The 16,892-nt window shown below is 41.7% G+C and overlaps 1 protein-coding gene across 5 annotated transcripts in view; it reads right to left on the bottom strand.

Moving 5' to 3' along the window:
• Window positions 1–9,157: 9,157 nt before the first annotated feature.
• The window catches only part of KANK1 (KN motif and ankyrin repeat domains 1), a 124,555-nt gene continuing 116,820 nt past the window's right edge, over window positions 9,158–16,892 (bottom strand). For all 5 annotated transcript variants that reach the window (XM_064735454.1, XM_064735455.1, XM_064735456.1 and 2 more), the window contains 5 exons: window positions 16,661–16,880; window positions 13,874–14,016; window positions 13,111–13,311; window positions 10,760–10,858; window positions 9,158–10,145 (listed from right to left, as the gene is read on the bottom strand). In XM_064735454.1, the coding sequence (XP_064591524.1) occupies window positions 10,083–10,145; window positions 10,760–10,858; window positions 13,111–13,311; window positions 13,874–14,016; window positions 16,661–16,880 (726 nt within the window). In that variant the 3' untranslated portion in view covers window positions 9,158–10,082. The remainder of the gene's footprint in view (window positions 10,146–10,759; window positions 10,859–13,110; window positions 13,312–13,873; window positions 14,017–16,660; window positions 16,881–16,892) is intronic.

Raw genomic sequence — 16,892 nt, 5'->3', positions numbered from 1 at the left:
TCTAGGGAGCACCAATAAACTTCCTAAGATGGTCAAAATAACTGATGTCCCAAACCAAGACATGTGAGATTACATTGTTAATCGTACTTTAGAAGTGGACCTGTGATACTAACGGATGAGGGCGGAACACTGAAATTCAGGAGTGGCCTTAAAATACTGGTTAATACAACCCTTTTCTTAGCATGGGATAGAAGGAACGACTTCTGCACACCTAGTGATATTTGGATGCTATTGAAGTAGTAGGAAACACAACCTCATTATGATTTGAGACTCATTAGTTTCCTTATTTCAGGTACTTTCAGACAGTCTGTATTATATTTCAGGATGAATTGTTTGGAATAGCTAGTTCCTCAGCTCCAGTGTTGGAGAAGTGCACCCAGCTCAGCTTGTTTTCATGGTTCTCAGTAAGAGTGCATGCCAGCAGCAGACCATTGAAAGCCCTGTTCAGGTCCATGGTAGATTATAGCCTATTTTTCAGGTTTGTTCCTGCCTTTGAAGAACCCATTTTCTTGTAGGCTTGAGGAGAATAATATGCAAACCTTTCTGCAGCTGGAAAAGAGTTTCAGCCGTCATCTTCACTACTGTAAGCAGGGCCCTTTTGATCTGCGCTCTGGTGAGGGTGGGGGTAGGGCATGACCTGTTTGTGTGAAATATGTCTCCAGCACCAGATTCCATGGCAGGTGATTTTGTTAGCATCCTCAAGAAAATCATCCTGTAATTTAAAGAGAACTTTAATTTCCAGAGCAGAGATAGAGCCTGTGTAGCCATCCTATACCTCTTGGGTAGACTAGTTCCATACAAGAGAAACCAGAGATTTCCCAGAAGGTAAAGTCAGGCTCCTTCCCGAACTTCATATTGATTTGGGAGAAGAGCTGTAGAAGTCTTGTGGTTTAGCACAAGGTTGTATGGCAAGGTTTCTTTGTCTGTCTATGGAGCTTACATTTCTGTTAGCAGTTGTTTTACAATGCTCATCCCTCCTTCCAAAGGTAGTTCTGGGCTACAGGGCACAGCATTTTTCCATCTCCTGACACCAGATCGTAGGAGAATACTGCTTGGTCTCTGCACAAAATTTGGGTAGAAAACAGTGGGCTACTAATTCAGTGTTAAATTAGAAAATACTTGAGACCAAGATTTTCATATGTCAGGTCATGCATGCAGCCCTGATATGTCAGCAGTTGAAAGGCGATTTTTAAAAGAGAAAGAATGAATTAAATAATACCACAATATTAAAACAAACAAACAAAACCCCAACCCAACCCCAAAAAGAAACACATAAACAAAACCCCAAACCCCAACAAACCTCTGTAACTAACTGCTCTGTCAGAGAATCTAGTTATCTCCCTCTGCATGCCTGCAGCAATGCTGAATTTATCCTGTCTGCAGAGGTCTCCCCACTCCACAGAAAAGTCACGGGGGAGGCTGTGGCAGACGAGGGAGGGGGAACAGCCAGCATCTGATAGGTTGCAGCTGGGCTGTCCATCAGATCTACCGGGCTCAGTGGGAAAGTACTGGATTTTGTCCACCCAGCTTAAAGGAGGCATTCACAGCCACGTCTACAGCATGTTTGCAGAAACTCACACGTATACCCATTTTTATGTGAATATGTTTCTTCTTTGTTTCTTCTATGTCTGTTTTCAATTCTTGACCATATTCTGACTAAATATGAGTTGTGTGAAGGCCAGAAAAGGCAGTTACTATATGAGACAAAAATGGAAACAGACTCAATATTAATTTAAACACTCACCCAAATTTACTAAGAACTAAAACCTGTTTGTGCAGAACTAATCTAGAGAACTTTCTGTATTTCTCGCCTGTCTCTTTGCAAACCATCCACGTGGCTTATTATTTCAGCACTCATATAATGTGAGATGTTCTAAATTCCTTATTCACAGGATTTAACTATTACCAAAAGAAAACTACCATTTTAAACTTCTTCCCTTTTTTTTTTTTTTCCCAGTTTCCAACTTTTTAGCAGCTGTTGTTTGTTCTGTTGAGGGTGGCAGACTTTGGACCTGTTTGCTTGAACACTGTGACTTTAAATGGTGTCAAGTTGCATTACATCTTCCAGCATCAGGTGCCTCTGCTCCATCTGAAATGGACAAAAAATGCACAGACCAATTTTTTATTCTCATCACACTGCCAGTTCTTGTTTAAGCAACTCTCTGTCAAGTTCTGAAAGAGAATTACATTACAGATTTCCAACTTTCTGTTGTGCCCACAAATTCATAATATTTTTCCTCAGTTGCTTCAAAATGTGCCTCATTTTGTCATGCCTTGTTTCTAATCTCTCCCAATCTCTTTGTACAGCTGTTCTGCTCACAAATCTCCCAAATCAGCTTCCACTGCAGAAGGCATTACATGCTTCTTGCTCCTCCTGCTAGACTGGTGATGCAGATTAAGCCACCACAATAAAGGGCCTCTGAACAGATGTACCTGGTTGGACTGGAAAATTCTCATGATAAATTTGCAAGAATGGGTGTATGGTGGTGCAGTGAGGGCAAGCCATTTCCAGGGCCAGCCCCTACCTGCTCAGTACCAGGGAATTGTAACTGTCTGACTCCAAGTCTCACTCACACTTGGGACTGGAGAAAAGTTGCCTTTCCAGCCCCAGAAAATGCCCAAGAGCAATGCAGTGGTGCTGCAGGATGCCTGCACACAGCAGGAGGCTTTTCATGCCTCAAAGAAAGGTGAGCTACCATAGCCAGGAAGTAGAGGAGGATCTTTCCTAGTCTGCCTGTTCCACCATGACAAGTGAAATCTCATGCAAAGGAAATCTCATGTCTTCATCTTGGTGAAGATAACGTAGCTCAGTGACGAAGGACAGCATTACTGGGGGGCATGAGCTACCCTTCCAGCTCTGCAGCTGGACAAGGCTCTAAAGAACACAGCAAGGCCTGTTTCTGCAGCAGTGCTAAAACCATTAAGTGAAAGGCTAAAAAAAAAAATTACCAGTACATCTCTTAGAAATATCTCTTTGCTACTCACATTCAGATCAGCTCTTAGAGATTTCTAAGCACATACACAGCTTTGAAAAATGTTACCCCTACTGTTATCTAAATAATAATACTGCAAATGAGTGTAATGTTGTTTGGAGTACATGGAAACATTGAGGTTTGTCATTTATAGCTGAATGTATTTAATCATACTCTGCTTAAGTATAATGAGGCCTTTATTTACAGGTCTCTGCATAGAAGTCCTTGAAGGGAAGTTTTGAATTGCAATAAATATTTTGAAAGGTGGTTTATTTTTTCTGGTGTTGGCTAACCAAACATGCACAGACATGGTTCTCAAGAGGAATGGCTACCACTCGCCCAGTGGCACAGGGTGAAGCAGCAAAGCACCGGTGGATAAAATGATAATAAAACATGAATCAAGCTTGCCTGCAGTGCCCCATTTGCTTTAAGTCATATCTACCTGCTGTGAAGTTCTCACAGCAGGTACCAACTACCTAAAGACTGTTTTCCCTAATGACCCTCTCATTCCTGAGATATCTTTAGGGATGATGTATAGGCTGGGGGTTTTGGTGTGTGGAAACATGCTTTTGTTTCAAGAGGAAGAATTTAAAATAGTTAAGGAAATAGAACACTTACAACAGAAGTTTTGAGAATTAATTAATTAATCACCTATAGCAAGGAACCATCTGACATATTGACAAAGGTTTGTTGTACTGGGTTTACATGGCCAGGTTTTGGTAGCAGGCTGCTAGCAGGGTGCTTCTGTGAGAAGATGGCAGACTCTTCCCCCGCATCCAACCGAGCCAGTGCCAGCTGGCTCTAAGATGGACCCACTGCTGGCCAAGGCCGAGCCCATCAGTAACAGTGATAGCTGTTTGAGCATAGTATGTATAAGAAAGGGTAAAAGCTGCTCAGCAGCAGCAGCTGGAAGATATGAGTGAGAACATTTGAGAGAAACAGCTCTGCAAACACCAAAGTTAGTGGAGAAGGACAGGGAGGAGGTGCTGAAGGAAAGGGAGCTGAGATCCCCCTGCAGCCCCTGGTGCAGACAGCGGTGAGGCAGCTGTGCCCCTGCAGCCCATGGAGGTCCATGGTGGAGCCACCTGCAGCCTGTGCAGGACCCCATGGCAGAGCAGGTGGATACATAGTGGAAGCTGCGGACCCTGTTGGGAGCCCACTGTGGAGCAGTCTCTTGGCAGGACCTGTGTATCATGGAGGAAAGCCCATGCTGGAGCAGGTTTGTTGGCAGAACTTGTGACCCTGTGAGAGATCCACACTGGAGTGAAGAACTGCAGCCTACTGGAGGGATTAATGGTGGAGAATTTATGGAGACTGTCTCCCATGGGACAGATCCCATGCTGGAGCAAGGTAAGCAGGAGACGTAAGAAGGAGAAGCAGCGGAAGCAACTTCATGGAATAACTACAACCCTCATTCCAGTCCTCCTGCGCCACTGGTGGGGAGGAGACAAGGAATTCAGTAATTGGCCTGGGAAGAAGGGAGGGGGAGAGGGAAGGTGTTTAAAGATTTGGGGGTTATTTCCTTGTCATTCCACTCTGATCTGATTGGCAGTAAATTAATCTCTCTTGAGTCTGTTTTGCCTGTGACAGTAACTGGTGAGTGATCTCTCCCTGTCCTTATCTCAACCCACCAGACTTTTCTCTCTCTTCCTGACCATCAGAGGAGGGGATTGACTGAGTTGTTTTGGTGGGCATCTGGTGTTCAGTCAGGACCAACCCACCACAGATGCATACAGCTGTAAGACAATACCACTTTGAGCATAACTTATTGCCTTCTTTTCATTGCTGAACAACCTGGCAGGAAAACAGATGTACTCTCTTACAAACAAGTTTAAGAAGTTCTTAGAATCATCTTTGAAAAACAAAAAACCAACAAAATCTTCTTAGCATTTCCTGATTAGCGTCTTAGAGAGATGTTCCCAATATTTGTGCAGGTAGCATGCCATTCTTCAGCTCCTTCAACAGCACTTTACTGTCCGGTGGTACTTTCAAGGTACTGGTACACTGGATGATGTTACAGGAACTAAAACCAACCAGGTGGCTCAGCTTTAACCAGGCACTTCTGTTCAGCATATGTAGGCACAAAGATCCTACAGCCAAAGTGAAGTAAGGCAGGAATTTTTTAATTGACTTCCCCAGGCATTGCATTAAGCTGTGAGTAGTAACGGCTAATACCTCCACAATTCCAAACTGAAATACAAAACAAACCTGAAACTGGGTACCCCTTTCTTCTAATCACTCTGTAGCCATTTCTAAAAACATTTAATGCAAAATCGTCCTTGCAGGTCTTCCAGTACTGCTCCCTTGTCTCACATCAGGCCTTCAGAGACGTGCCCAAGAATACCATACGAACTGAACAACTGAAAGCATCTCTTTTTACCGAGGAATGTTTGTAGTTAACACACCTGGGTGCCCACAGAAGAGCAGGAAGGGATGAAGTTTACAGGCCTGTATACAGGCACTGAGTCCTCTGAGGAGAGTTGTTTGCAGCTGCAGTAAGAGCATGAATACTGTTTTGGCCAGCTTTGCTGGTGCCTTTCAAAGGCAGGAAGATGCCTGTAATGTTTGGGCTGCTTCCATTCCAGGAAACAGCTAGTCCTGTGTGTCAGGGATTGACGCCAAGGCTTGCATTAATTCACACCATGGCTGAACTGGACTTCTAACAGCCAAATGTCTCAGCCAGAAGTATGAGACACCAGGAGAAATGGACTAAAAAGCTATTTCTAGAATAATTTGAGCTCTTCCAGCCTTAACAAGAAGATAAAACCTCTGAAAGTATGTCTTGCAAAAAATGTTTTCCTCAGTTGTTGATTTTAGATTAATATTTTGTTGGCTAATTTCCATAATAAAACTCCACACCAGTAACTCTCACCTTTCAAGTGACAGACTCACTTAATGGATGACAATGTAACTGGAAAAAGACAGTGACATATTTTACAGTCTTGAAAAAGTGCCAATCTCTTTTATATTCACTGACAGTTAAGAGTTAAGGTGATGACAACATCATGCTTGCATATCCTGAAAGTCAATCATCATCTAACCTGAAAAACAAATGCCAGTTGAGAGTGTGTAGGGGGAGCTCAGGTCAGAGCTGGTATGCATGGTAAACCCCTTAATCCCAGCACTGGTGATAAATGCCATCTAGCATTAGTGGGTGGAATTAAACTTGGCTTGCAGAGGGCATCAGTGGATACAAACACTTTTGGGAACCTCTTAACTATTTCCTGGGGAAGGGCCCAACCTCCACAATATGAACTGCTTCAGGTGTCACCTCTTGGAGCTCGCAGAACCATTTAAGAGAACAAAATTTGAAAGGAAGTAATTATTCTTATTTTGTACTTATTTTTTTTTTCTAAGTGCTTAATTCATTAAGTCTAGCCTAATAGGATTTTAAGCCAGAAATGACATTCACTGACTTTAGTAAAATAGTCAAGTAATTTTGTACTTCTCACCTATATTCACTAACACATCCAAAATTTTGGTTCCTTTTGGCAATCTTCCAATATCCTGGCATACCACAATAGCATATTTCACCATACAACTAAAACTAGGGTCACTTTTCTTTAACAAGGCATTTTAGCCCAGGAAAATGAAGTTTTGTGGTGAAACTGAAAATTTCACAAAAATGCAGAGCCCACAACTTCACCTAACATTTTTCTGAAGCTCTAAACAGTTTGTTTGTTTTGCTTACCAGGAAAATGGCACCTAAATAAATCCAGGCACTCCAAGTTACATAGTTTGACATTTGTATGGTGTTACGGTGGTCAGATTCCTCCACAGATTTCTGTCACTTAAAAAATGTTTTAATTTCTGATATACCAATTGTATTCAGGATTGGGGGAAGAACGCCAAAGAAAAAAAGGAAAGAATGTTTATTCCACATTACTCTCCTTGTGTTTTTGTTGCAGGTAAAAAAATGTATTTAAGTACATTTAGTGATTCCCCCTGTGACATTAGTCACCTAAACTACTGAACTAATTGTTTTAAATCCTGCACATCCAGGAGTCCCATCATGCCCAGGACTCCCACTGATTTATGGAGGGAGAGACAGAAATCTGTTCCGACATGGAAAATGACAGTCATGGCCCTCTGCTGTGGAAAGCCATTATTCATGGGCATTTCACATTCTTTTTTTAGCTCCATTATGTACAAAGAGGGGGTTAGGCTACAGTATGTACAAATATCACGTGCAATTGAAGCTCAGCAGCACAGCAACAGAGATCATAGTTTAAAAACTATTTTTGGGGCAAAGACCTATTAGACATGTTACTAATTAACCTATTTCCTACAGCAATACAGAGGCACAACTGAAAAGGACATTATTGGGTGGCTCAGCGTACTCTTTATCAAAGTCAGACTTTGGAGCATAATCTATATGCTTTGAAACTGCCATCACACTGTCACAGAATCACAGCATATCTCAAGTCAGAACAGACACATAAGTCCAACTCCCTGCTCCTCTAAAGATTACCTAAAACTACTGTCATGTATGATCACTAACTCCCTTAAAAAAGCACCAGTAGTCTAGTTTTGGTCAACCCAGTGCTAAAGATAAAATATATTCTTGGTAAAACTGAAATTAGAAACCTCTTTGCTCTCCAAATTCTGTTCTGGCAGCATGTCTCTCTGCTAGACAAGAATTTAATCCATGAGATACAGGATTAAATGTATTAATACAAGTCACTTGTATTACGCAAGTGAACTGGATTTTCTGTAAAATTAGATTAAGTTCTAGAGAAAGACTAAAGCGGTCATCCATTTTCTTCACTTCTCCAGCTTGATTTCTTTATCTCTAGCCCCGTGTGTATTTTAAACTCATGAAGACAAGAACAGATTATCTTGACTTTGCTTTCCAGACAGTTGTTCAAACTGGGGCAAACATATTCCACAGATCTGAAAAAGACTCAAAAGAAACTCTTGCCATGCCCAAGCCAGGGAGACCCAACTTGCACTAATTCTGTTTCATGATAAAATTGCCCAGATCTTAATCTTCCTCATTAAGTGAATGAGGAATTCATTGGGAAGCTTGCACTGCTGTTGTGTAGTATGTCTGACACAACCTCAGGTTATGGGGTGCAGCACCTTGCTGTGCAGGACAGCCTGCACCCACTGACTCTTGACAAAGATGGCAAAGTCTGGGGCATTTTTCTGGTGGTGTGAAGCTTTTTGTGTTGTTAGGTTTTTTTTTGTTTGGTTGGTTTTTTATTTTTTGTTGTTTTTTGTTTATTATTTTTGGCAGCTGCTGCTGCTCTTTGCTGTCAGTCTTGTGTCAGAGAAAAGACCTTATTTTCACAGTAATTTGGCTTGCTGGGTGATGTGCCTCTATACCTAGCACGTAGAATCCAGGTGAGGGAGCATCCACACATTAAAAGACGCTAAGTGAAGAGTGAGAGGAAAAGTTGGCCAGAGAAGTGCAAGAGTAAAAACTGACTGACATCAAGGGGCGGGGGGCTTATTTGGGACAGCTGTGCTGTGTCTCCCCCTGTCAGAGGCACTTCAGCTGCCCTTCGCTCACAAGACACCCCAGGCACTGGGGTACTACTCTGGCATAGGTTATCACACCGTATGTGCAGCGCTGGGCCAAACCACGTCCGGCCCACAGAGACTTCTTGGCATGCCAAGTCACCACGTCAATGTAGGCCAAGTGAGAATGGCTTCAGTGGGTTCCTATTTCATGTTTGATAAGGACTTAGGGAGAGAAGGAGAAAGGACAGAGAGTAACGGAACTGTTCAGATCCCTTGAAGGAAGGCACTGAGGTGTATTTCTGCCCAATCAGGTAGGCCAGAACTGACAAGGATACACAGGCACTAGCTTAGCACTTGGTTCCATGCCATCTAAAAAGCATCTCCTTCACCAAGTAGCCAGGGCTGCTCGTAAGGTAAAGCTCAAAGGCTTTTATTTCAGTTAACTGCTTATTAGTTCAAGTGAACTGCTTGAACACAGTCCTTCAACACCTCCCCAAGATCCTTCACAAGGCTGAGAGGTCACTTCTTAACCAAACAGCAAAGGGTGCACCCTGCGCAAGACAAGCAAAGGCAGATCATCTTGGGCAAAGGAAAAACCTCATGTGGGGACTTTCCAGTCCTCCCTGCCTTGACTTTCCAATTTAGCTTGTTTTCCTGCTGCAGTTGTAATGTGCAGCCCTTCTGGATGATGGCAAATCACAAGTAAAACAGGAGAGGAGTAAAACAGCATAATGAAATTTTATTCTGAAAATATGGCAAGAGTCTAAGGCACTTCAAACATTTCAATGCACTTGACTAAAGTGAATGTGACAAGGTAATAGCATTCCATAAATACGCACCAAGATGTACACTCAATTACACTCAAGGGAATATACAGCTGGTACCTCTAATTTTATTCTCCAATAAACATGTATGGAGCTTATAGACTGAAACAGTTAATAAAAATATGGTAACAGGACATGGAATTCTTCATGTAGGTTTTAATTATTATGGAATATAAAATGTTGAAAATACTGTGTGAGTTAATTTTATAGACACTAATATCTTTTATATAAAAAGTTATACATTATCCCCAATTAGCAACAACTTATTTAGTGAACTTCAGACCTGACAAGAGGCTCTATCCCCAATACCTACCCACTCACCCACCAGCTCAAGATCCATGGAACTGACTACATAAGCAACTGCAACTCATGAATTTCAAAGTAATTAAAAACATGAAAATCATGTTGGAATGAAATTTATGAAAAGTTTACTGTGATGAAGTCTAAGCACAGTAAATATATTTTAGAATGACTCAAAATAAGCCACTGGGACACCCCTGCATGGATAGCTTTAGAAGTCTTAATCTGCACATAACATAAGGACAATCTACAACAAAGAAAAAGAGGATTTATGCCAGTGTACAGAAAGATGAGTATGTGAGCAAAAGAACATTTCTGGCTAAGGTTCTCCACAGAGCACTACTTAACTATATGCTTGCTTCAAGTTTACAGTTTTCTACCTTTAGCACTAAATCTTTGCTTTCACTTTGCTGGTGAGTTGAGGCACAAGACAATTACATTCAGTATCTGTCTCAGTAAAACAGTAACATTTAGCAGCTTAAAGATGGCATAGAGATTTTTTACAGATATTTATACACTACTACTCGAATGTGGCTCTGTGGGTGGGACCAGGAGATGTCCTTCTGCTAAGCCTGGGAGTGCCCTAAAAGAGAATAAAGAACAGTTAATCAAAGAGAAATTATTCCAGCCAGCTGGAAAACACAACACTCAGAATTACTCTGTTCAATTCCTTACCTTTAATTGTACAGATTTATTTTTTTTTTAATTTTAGGAAGAAAAGTGCCAGCTATCATACAGCCTACTAACTGCAAGTGCATATTGTTTCGACAGTGAGGTGTTTAGCAGCAGTTTATCAGGAGAGTGAGTCAGGGCTACAGGAAGGGTGCATAGCTGCCAAAGCACCTAGAACAGCTATGTTTCAGTTTCCAGGTCAATAATTGCCATTAAAGTAATACAACAGCACCTCTGTACACTAGCCAGAATCAGTGAACCTTGCTAGTAAGCTATCTGTACCCCATGGTAATTAGGAGAAGCAGGAACTATTCCTCAGCCAGGCTTCAACCTTCTGCAGTCAGTATGTATTTTAAAAAGTACATTCCACTCACCAGCACAGAAATTGTCTTTACGAGTAAAAGTCAAAATTTCATGTGCTGTACTGCTATACAGCTGTCAGGGAGTAAATTTCTTATTTACATTTCACTATTATATTCAACAGCAGCAAGTTAAAACATAGCCTACAGGAGGTTGTGTACTAACCGGTGACTGGGTTTTGGAAAAGTTGACGTGGGCATAGAGGAGAACTGCTATGTCCTTATGTCCAGCTTCCAGGGCTATTGAAAGTGCTGTGCTGCCATCCTGAGAGAAGAAAGGAAGAAACAAGACAATTAGTGCTTGTATGCTTTAACAGATCTCTTAAAAGCCCCATCAGCCCACAGAGAAGTGCAGTTATTAAGTGGAGGCCCTACTGCTCATACAGACAGGTTAATTTAGAGTCTTGTTTAATTTCTTTTGTTTTAAGCCTTGCACTGCTGTTTTATGAGGCAGTCCAATTGTCAAAGCCTCGTAATTTCTCTGAACAAGGAGTCTCGATTATTGCTGTGGAAGAATGAGCACACTACTATCACAGTAATGTTACATGTAGTGCTGTGCAAGACCAGAAGATTGGGGTGTCTCAGAGAAACTACAACATCAGTAACAAGTAGAAGAGATGATAAGGGAGGGGAAAATGCTGGTCAGATATAATGATAATTGCAGTGTTAAAATGATAATTGTTGTGGTATAGCTCACATCAACACTAAGAGAAATTGCACTCATAATTCCAAATGGTCCTTGATGGAAGTCGAAATACAAACAAATGACTTTCCTAGTCAAATACTGCCACCTTAGTTTCTCAGAAGATACCATTGCTTTCGTAAACCACAGCTGTTGAGGATAGAAACAAAAAAGCTGAACAAAAACAAATAGCTGAAAGAGTATTTTACTAATTTGCTTTTACTTACTAATAAGAGTATTTTATTAATTTTCCTTTGGACCATGTTTGGTCCAGGACGACATGGATGTCAGACAACCTGTCATATGAACCTGGCGCTTGGTTCACTGCCTGGCTTTTGGCTCTTGCACACAGAAGACTCTACAATAATGCCAGTACTTGAAATGTCTCACAGGTAAATGTTTATTTTTTATAATTTTTTTATCTTTTTTTATTTATAAAATAAAAAATAAAAAATGGAGCACACATTCCAGCCACTGCTGTAGCACTGGTATTGGAACGGTTAGCACCAGTTTTCAAATGGCCAGCATGGGACACAATGGACAGCATCCACATGGAAAGTCTTCTTATGAGCCTAAAGGCAGCAATTTCTAATTGTCCTGAACAGACAGGAAGCTAGAAGAGCTGTCTACTACAGTGCAGTATAATGCATGACAAATGCAAAGCTAACACTCTCCAGTCAACAGAAGATCTTAAAGTGAGGTGCTGAATCACTGTGCCATACATTAGTAGGATGATGCTCAGCTTACCACTTTTCCACGCAGACTGGAAAAGCATCACTGTGACACTCAGAATAGCTCAGGGAATGCTAAAAATCTCAATCCCACAGCACAGACAAATCTGTGAATAAGCAACAAACTGTGCTTGGGAAACTATCAAACTGGCCACAGGAGTAGTTAAGTTATCATGTCCCCATAAAGACTGTAATTATTGATTTTGTATCTGATAGTGCTAACACCATCCAAGCAGCAATAATCTAGACTGCTCCTGAAAGTTTTTGCTAGACTGAGGTCTTCTTACATTTTCCTCTCTGGCCAGAAGTTCCACACTGCTAGCACCACAAGGAACTGAGCTGCCTCCTGCAGCAGTTGGGTGAATGAAGAGAAATCATGTCCTTGCCTCTCTGCAACAGCTTCAACAAATAACCTCCCACTGCCCTCCCAAATCCCAAACCCAGGTTCCATTTCAGTGTTCAGTGGGTAAAGCAATAGGAAGAAAGGAAAAGTATGCAAGAAATATTGTTAACAAGAACATAACAAGAAAGGAGCTAAGTCAATGTTTTCAAGCTTGAGAAATCTATAGATCAAATGGTCTGCTGACAGTGTAGGCTGCAATGGTCCCTTGCAGGTGTCTCACTTGGCAGCGAAGTCACAGTCTGTATCTGTTTACTGTCAGGACAGTGTAGCTTCATGACTAAGGCTGAACCTACAGTCTCAGATGTCATGGTGTAGGAGCAGTGTGAACATTGTTTCAAGGGAATTGTAGGGCTGATGTTTGCCATGGGCACAGAAAAGCAAGACAGTGAGGCCCTAAGTCACCAGATAAGGTCCTATCTGAAAACTAGAAAACTCCTTTGAAAGGGAGAAGGAATGTGAGAGGGAAAGGTGTTGAGCTAACTATGACCTAACAAATGTTTGTTTCTGTTGTGGCCACTAAACACCTACAGCTAACCACAGAAATTGCTACCAGGTGTGTCTGTTAGAAAAGTAAAAATACTAGCCAAATAATCACAGCACTTGCTACCAATTAAGCAGAAGATTCATTGTGGTTGGTACTCTGACACTCTGAGTCAAACATTCGCCCAAGCAGATTTCAGAAGCACTGAAAGGCAGCTCACATTGTCCTCCAGGGTGCTGTTACACCCAGGCTGAGCCAGTAGAAGCTTAACAATCTCCACATGTCCATGCTCACTAGCGCACATCAGAGCTGTAGAGCCCTCATCATCCTGGATATTGACATCTGCACCACAGGCCAGTAAAGCTTTAACCATGTCTATCCGGCCATGACTCACAGCTAGCATCAGTGCAGTCTGACCAGCCTGCATGGAGAGAAGAGAAAAACCCAAATAACCCAAAGGCAATCCGTGACAAAGCACAAACACTTCTATTTTTTTGAGACATTCAAAAAGTGTCTCAAAAACACTTTTCATGTGGGGGTGGGGGGGGGGAAATTGTTATTTTAAATGGTACTCTCAAGGCTTTGATTGCCATTATTTAAATACCTTTTATGTATCATATATCCCACATTCACACAGGTATTTATTGTATTAATGGAATTAATATTTTCAGACAGCTGTAGTTTATTCGAAGGAGCTAAATGCTGCAGATTTTGTCAATGCCACCCAAAATTCAGTAATAGTTCTTTCACACAATGATCAACCTTCATTTTTTGGAGAGGTCCAAACCTGAGGCTCATCTGTTGTTCCACAGCTCCATTTTGTATATAGCAATCAAAAACATACATAAAAAACCCACAAATGGTGAAAGCAAATGAGAGTAACATTTAAACTGGTAAGAGCAGGGATGGGAACATGGAAGGAACAATGAAAAGGCACAGGAGCACAGCAGTAAGAACTGTGCCTCGTGAACTGTTTGACTGACCTGGCTGGCTTTAGCATTCACGTCCCCACAGCTGAACAGTTCCTCCACTATCCTCATGTCCTTCTCCGCTTCCACAGCTGCAAGCGCAGCAAGCATGATGGGGGTGTAACCAGCCTTGTTCTGATGATTTACATTACAGACATCTGCAGAGGGATGACATAATTTGTTCAGAAAGCGAGAACCCAAAAAGCAGTAATTGTGCTAATCAACTGAATAAACTGTCAGTAGAGCAGCCTATAAAAAGAAAAAGTAGCAACTGCTTTCATAATGGATGCAATTCAAGGGAAGGTGGAGAAGAAAAAAATTAACAGAGGAGCTCTTGAGCCAGACAAAGAAAAGAATTCTTTTGTACTATGTGTACAACACAAGAGAGAGCACAAAGACATTTTATATGTTATCATTTAGGGCTTTATTTGTGCATTATTTTTTCCTCTTGTGAAAGCAAATGGTCTGAGATTTAGCATGATACTAAATAACACTGCCAGGATAGTCCTTAAGCTCTTCTCCCAAGGACATCCATACTGCAGAATAAAAGTGGTCCAGCAACATGGTCAATGGAAAAGATATTTCTCTTCAGCACAAAGACTGTGTCTTCAGCACAATTTTCCTGCAATTGGTGTTACTTAAAAAATCTGCAAGAGTACTTCAGCATATTTTGGAGCTGCCAAAAAACCCACCCCTTTAAATTAAAGACTGCTGCCAGTTCTACAGTGTATTTGACAACGAACAAAACTGCTCTGGGAACAAATACAGGCAAGTCCTCTCATCAGTGCCAGCAACCAACAAGAGTTCTCCTTTTTGTTCAAACCTTGCCTCCAGTCTGTCTCTGTTCCTAAAATTCTGCAGAAATTCAGCAGTGCTTATTGGTTTATTGGGTAGCATGGTTTGCAGTGTGCTCATCATATTGGAAAGCAGGGACCCAGCTTTACATAAACATTATCTGCAGACTAGAGGTTAAATTGCACCACAGGTATCTTAACAAGCAAAACTGGCTCAGGAAATTCTTCAGATTTATGGGCAAATGATTTTTTCAGTCAAAAATATGGCAGATTTTTTCAGGTTAAACATACATTGGTGATGACACCTTATAACCAGTAGACTAATACTACTTTCAGACACCACTTCTGTGAAGCCACTGAAGCCAGACAACACGACATTCTGCTAAATGCATTACAATCTGAGTAATGAATAACTCAGAAGTGGTGTGCTCCTACTCTGACTAGACTACTTCAGCATTGTGTGTTTTCTGAGGTCACATTTAGCTCCCTTTCCATATGGCTGAGGGAAATTGTTCTCCTATTTGTCCTCTTGGTGACTCTGCTTCATGATATTGGAGGATTCTCTCATCTCATCTTGTCCACTCTTCCACCAAGCACAGACACAGAGTTCTTGGTCTAAGAATCCACCTGTGATATCACCACACTGCAGAGCTCACCACAGTGACCATTCAGACAGAACCCAGAGAAAGATTGTTGAAACCTGAAGGAATCTGCCTATTTGCAAACATTTTCCAAGTGCTGGCATGAGCAGTTCTCTCCTTCAGAGAGAACTACGTGGGACTAGTCATGATTATTACATTTTACAGATAACACCCCTGGTGTTCATGGGCATACAATAGCTGTCATAACCTACAGAAGTCCTGATTTCCAGCAAGAGATGAGCAAGTTCCTGCTCCTCTAAGACACTTAGGGAAGCAGAGGGGCAGCTTCCTCCTACCACAGTGTGCTGCAGAGCCAGCCTGCCCCGTTTCACCATGCTCCTGACATTCCCTGCATTCCCCTGCTGTGACTCACTCTTCCCAAACACGGACTGCCTTCAAAAGGACCAGAGATTTCAAAGCGCTCCCTTTCCTCTTGAGGAAGTCTCTGCATGTGTGACACATGTGCTAGGTTATCAAGGCTGATTTGTATCATTCATATCCTTGTTTATCTGATGCTACCCTTCTGGATTTTTGAATATTGCTTGGCTTACACTTCAGACATGTCACTGGCCTAGTTAAGCTTTCACAATCAACTGTGACAGGTTTTTTAACTAGTTTAGAGAAACAAACTTCACTCAGAGAGCAAAACTAGGATTAAACAGATTAAACATCCAGCCTGGGACCAATTCCAGTGTGTGATACCTTCTGCTGGATGCCATCTGGCACACTGAATGTGGGGAGCAGACACTCCAGTCTCCCCTTTGCCACTACCCTTTCTGCATGTGTGTTGCAAGAGGATCAAGAAAATGAGGCAACAAAAGCAACCACATGAAGCAGAATCAGATTGCTTACGCACTAGGGAAATGGTCTCTGTGACAGAATGCCATATTGCCCCAGTTTCTCAGCAAAGTAGCATAGATGAGTCAACGTGGTGGCCAGAAAAAACTTCTGCACTGCTCTAGGCAAAGCTAGACTAGCTTGCATGTTTAAGATGGTATTTATACCTCAATGCAACCTCCTCCATCACCACCCTATAGACTGCTGAACAGCAGCTGTGCTGCCTCCAGAGAAAACTGCTGGAGCCTGGTGCTGCTGAACTTGGGACTACAGTGCAAGAGGCAAGAATCCAGCTATCTATCTCAACTCTGTATGTAATTCACCTAAGTGGCTTTTTACCTTCTTCAAGAACCTCCAAAGCTAGTACTAGAAACAAAGATTCTAGACTACCTAGGTGAGCCACCACATAACTGTTAACAGTTAAAACACCTGCTGGAAGAAGACAGAACTTGGCCTCTAGTCCATCAAGAATTTCATCCATGAGAATTGCAAAACCAAGAATAATTAAAAAAAACATAAAGCAAACTTACTTGCATCCAGAAGAAGCTTTACAATTTCAAAGTTAGAATGTGAGACACTGTAATGCAGAGCTGTGTTTCCATTTCCATCTGCCATGTTGATGATATGTCTGAGGACAGCAGGAGAAATCTCTTCAAAAGCAGTTATGTAGTCTCCAACCATTTCAGGGAGAGCCGACTTCTGACTTGAAACACGAAACCACTCATGCTGGATGGTGTTTAAACAAAACCTCTGCCAAAACCA

This window comes from Zonotrichia leucophrys, chromosome Z (genome assembly GCF_028769735.1).
Source record: "Zonotrichia leucophrys gambelii isolate GWCS_2022_RI chromosome Z, RI_Zleu_2.0, whole genome shotgun sequence".
Taxonomy (NCBI): domain Eukaryota; kingdom Metazoa; phylum Chordata; class Aves; order Passeriformes; family Passerellidae; genus Zonotrichia; species Zonotrichia leucophrys.
Note: the sequence above shows the minus strand (reverse complement) of the source record. Positions and strands in the feature narration are given on the sequence as shown.